The following is a 4,266-nucleotide window of genomic DNA, read 5'->3' on the forward strand; positions in this document are numbered from 1 at the left end:
AAGAGTAACATCATCCGATACTTAGAAAATTTCTGAGAGTAACGACAGGCATTACTTATAAAATTTTCCGGAGTAACAGCAACAACAGAGTAAAAACACCCCAAGAGTAACAACATCCGATACTTAGAAAATTTATGGGAGTAACAACAAGCATTACTTAAAATTTTTCCAAGAAGATCAGTGTCAGTGGAGTGACTGTCCCAATTACTCAAGAAATTTTCAGCTCCTCAATTATTGCACTTCAATAGTAGGTCCTATAAAAAGAGAAACAAGTGAGTAGTAACAACATTATCTATATGTGTGTGTGTGTGTGTGTGTGTGTGTGTTTTATTAGTTCAAGGATGCAGAGGAGGTCTTCTGTACCAACAACCTTCAATCCAAATTTTTCAGAGAAATGTTTGATGAAGGCTTCTCTAGAGGTTGGGCGGTGGTAAATTCTAAGTCGATGTCCATTCACAACAAAAGAAACATGGGAATCATCAATTGTAACCAATCTGATAGTCCCATTGTCAAATACCGCATCAACCTCATATGGGCCCAGCCATCACAAGCGAAGCTTTCCCTTAAAATCCTTAAAACGGGAATCATACAATAATGCCCAATCCCCTCTATGAAACACCTTATTTTTAATAAATTTAACGTGCCATTTTGCTCTCTGCTGCTATATGGCAGCATTCCTTTGGACAACCATTAAACAAATTTCATCTAGTTCATTTAGCTGTTCCAACCGGTTTTTCTGGGCTTCTGAGAGGTTCAATCATACTTCCAGAGTTGTTCTAAGCGTACTGATTTCAAATTCCACTGGGAACAATGGGAATTTACCATAGACAAGTTCAAATGGTGAGAATCTTGTCATGTTCTGCCATGTTGTTCTATACGCCCAAAGAGCTTTAGGGAGTTTTTCAGCCCAATCCTGACGATGATTTTCCATGGTCTTGGTGAGAATGTTTTCCAATACTTTGTTTGTGCTCTTCGCTTAACTGTTTGCCTAAGGATGCTATGGTGTTGTTATCCTATGCTTGATCCCATATTTTTCCATAAGCTTTGCTATCATGTGTGACGTGAACTGTGCTCCTCCATCTGAAATTCCCTCTCTTGAAGTACCATATCTAGCAAAGATTTCTTCAAATAAAAAGTCTGAGAAAACCAGCTCTGTTTCTTTTGTTACAACCTTAGATTCTACCCACTTCGTCACATAATCTGTGCAGACTAAAATGTGGAATTTCTGATGTGAAGGTGGGTTAAATGGACCCACAAAGTCAATAGCCCATCTTTCGAAGAGCTCTAACTACCTGTGGCTGTAATGGAATTTCATCTGAGTGACCAGGCTGACCCATCTGTTGGAAGCTATCACATCTTCGAACATAATTCCATGCATCACTAAATACAGAGGACCAATAATATCCCATTTGTAACACCTTGTGGCCAATTCACTTGTCTGCAAAATGCCCCCCACAAGCACCATCATGAGCAGCTTTCAAAACCTCATAGATGTCACTTTCTGCTACACAATGATGGATCTACTGATCACCCCCTATGTAAAAGAGATATCTTGCTATCCATGAGTAACAGGCACTATGATGAATAATCCTCCGTTGTTCCCTGTATGACAAATGATGAGGTACTTTTTCTTTAGCCAAATAGTTAGCAATGTCTGCATACCAAGGGGTATTAGTAGAAATTGCAAATAAATGCTCATCCAGAAAGCTATGTTTTACAGGTTCTCCTTCATTATCAACATTTAATCTAGACAGAAAATCAACAACTACGTTATCCTTGCCTGATTTATCTATAATGCTGATATCGAATTCTTGAAGTAATATCAACCACATTGTTATACGTCCAGGAGTTATAGGTTTGTTCATCAAATACCTGATTGTTGCATGATCATTGTGTACAAAAGTAGGATACCCAATAATATAGTGTCGAAATTTATTAACAACATAGATGACATCCAAGAATTCCTCCGTTACCGTATAGTTTAGCTCAACAGACATTAAATTCTTCCTAACGTAATAGACCGCATACGGCTTCTTATTTTCTTGTTGTCCCAACACTGCCCCTACATCCCTTTGAGAGGCATCTACATGGATATGAAACTTGAGTTCCCAATTGGGACCACGTAAGATTGAAGCTTGGCAGATTAGTTCCTTGATCTTCTCAAAAGCTACTTTACAATCATATGTCCATAAAAATTCTGCATCTTTAGTTAACAATTGAAAAAGTGGAAATGCGATCTTGGAAAAGTTTTCTATAAAATTCTTATAGTAACCAACACAACCAATAAAACTACGTACCTGAGTCGGTGTCTTGGGAATAGGAAAATGCAAAATTACCTTTACCTTGGTAGGATCAACTTGTATTCTAACAGTCGAAAGCAAATGTCCCAGCACTACTCCCTCCTCTCTCATCATAAATGAAATTTTGTACTCATACAAACATGCATTTGTTTACACCTTTTAATGACTTTCTCCAAATTTTCCAACCCTTCTTCGAATGACCCCCCATATGGTGTGAAGTCATCCATATAAATTTCAACACTGTCATCGAGTAAATCAGAAAAAATCCCTAGTATTTCCCTTTGAAAGGTAGCAGGTGCATTACAAAGACCAAATGGAAGGACTTGGTAAGCGAATGTTCCCCAAGGGCATGTAAAGGTAGTCTTGTCCTAATCCTCAGGAGCTATTTGGATTTGGTTATACCTGCTAAACCCGTCCAAGAAAGAGAAAAACTTCTTCCCGGCCAGGGTATCAAGGACTTGGTCGATAAATGGCAGAGGAAAATGATCTTTCAAGGTTGCTTTATTCAACTCCCTATTGTATACAAAAATACACCATTTATCATTCTTTTTAGGAACAATGACCAGCGGGGATACCCACCGGCTGTCCGAGATTGGGTAAATAAATCTTACATCCAATAACTTCTGGAGCTCCTCTTTGACAATGTTCTTCAAGGTAGGGTTCATCCTTCTTTGGGGTTGTCTCATGGGTCGACAATCTTCTTTAATGTAGATATGGTGAGTACACAAATTGGCAGGGATACCTTTCATATCAGTATAATCCCAGGCGAAAGATTCTTTCTGTTCTCGAAGGATCTTTAGGAGCTTTTCAGTCTGGGCTGGTGAAAGATTCTAGTTGATATTCAATGTCCTTCCTGGTTCAATCTCCACCGATATGCTATCATAAAGTGCTGTTACAGGAATGTGTTCACCTTCGGTTTCATATTCGATAGTTTCTTGTGTTTCACAGCTCATGATTGATTCCAAAAACTGTCGAGTTGGATCTGCAATAGCATGAGGGTTGCTAATAAAAGTGCTGATAGTATCATCCTCTATCTCATTCTTAAAGCAGAGGGCTTGCCCCATGGTAAGCACTGGCTAGAGTTCTTGCTATTCAGTTTCGATCCCATCCAAAGACAAAGAGTTATGCTTTGGCTTTTTCTGTGAGCTTGGTTCAGCAGGGGGATAGAGAACAATATTTTTCGTGTTTTCTCGATTAGAAATTATCATGTTCCCTGACCGACATCCAATATAGGCGTTAGCGGTTGCAAACCACGACCATCCTAAAATAAGGGGATGACCACCAGCTAAGGACTGTGTATGTAAGACTAGGAGGTCAACAGGATAGCACCAAGAATCCATTGAAATCGTTATGTCTTCCAATTTCCCTATCTATCCGATTGTAGATCTGTCAGCTAATTCTAAGACTGTAGGGGTTGGCTTAAGATCACGCAATCCTAGTGTAAGCATGGTTTCAGAAGTAATTACATTAATTGCAGTGCCAAAGTCTACTAGCACGTTCTGAATATCTACCCCATTAATATGAACCGTTAGAATTGGGTTCCCAGGATCCCCATATTTTACAGGAAAAACCTTTCCCAACATAATGTCAGATAACCTCCCCATAACATGAATTGTAAGTGGATCTTTTGTTTTCTTCCCAGGTCTCTTAGAATAATATTCTCTTATAGTTTTAGCGTAAATTGGTACATCTTTCATGGCCCGAAGTAGGGGTATTTTTACAAACAAATTATGCAATTCTCCTAAAAGATCAAATTCCGATTGAGGGACCCATTTACTTAAGGCTAATCATTTTGGATAAGGAGGATTGGTTTGACAGGCCTGAGTAACAGTCAAATGAGAAGGAGAATATTCCACAGATGGTTGGGTTGTTTCATCCCTGACTGCTTGAGATTCTGGATTCTCATCGTCAAGATGTTCAACAATAATGGGCGATGTAGGAGCATTTACTACCCGGCCAGATCACA

General features: G+C 39.0%; 1 protein-coding gene across 1 annotated transcript; it reads right to left on the minus strand.

Moving 5' to 3' along the window:
- Positions 1–3,670: 3,670 nt before the first annotated feature.
- LOC149186198 (uncharacterized) lies at positions 3,671–3,997 on the minus strand. The gene has a single exon (XM_089409248.1). It carries the CDS (start codon positions 3,995–3,997, stop codon positions 3,671–3,673), a length of 327 nt encoding a protein of 108 aa, XP_089265374.1.
- Positions 3,998–4,266: the final 269 nt, after the last annotated feature.

Source organism: Pinus tabuliformis, chromosome 3_1 (assembly GCF_031772625.1).
Source record: "Pinus tabuliformis cultivar Carrire ecotype Pingquan chromosome 3_1, CPIR1, whole genome shotgun sequence".
In the NCBI taxonomy this organism is placed as follows: Eukaryota; Viridiplantae; Streptophyta; class Pinopsida; order Pinales; family Pinaceae; genus Pinus; species Pinus tabuliformis.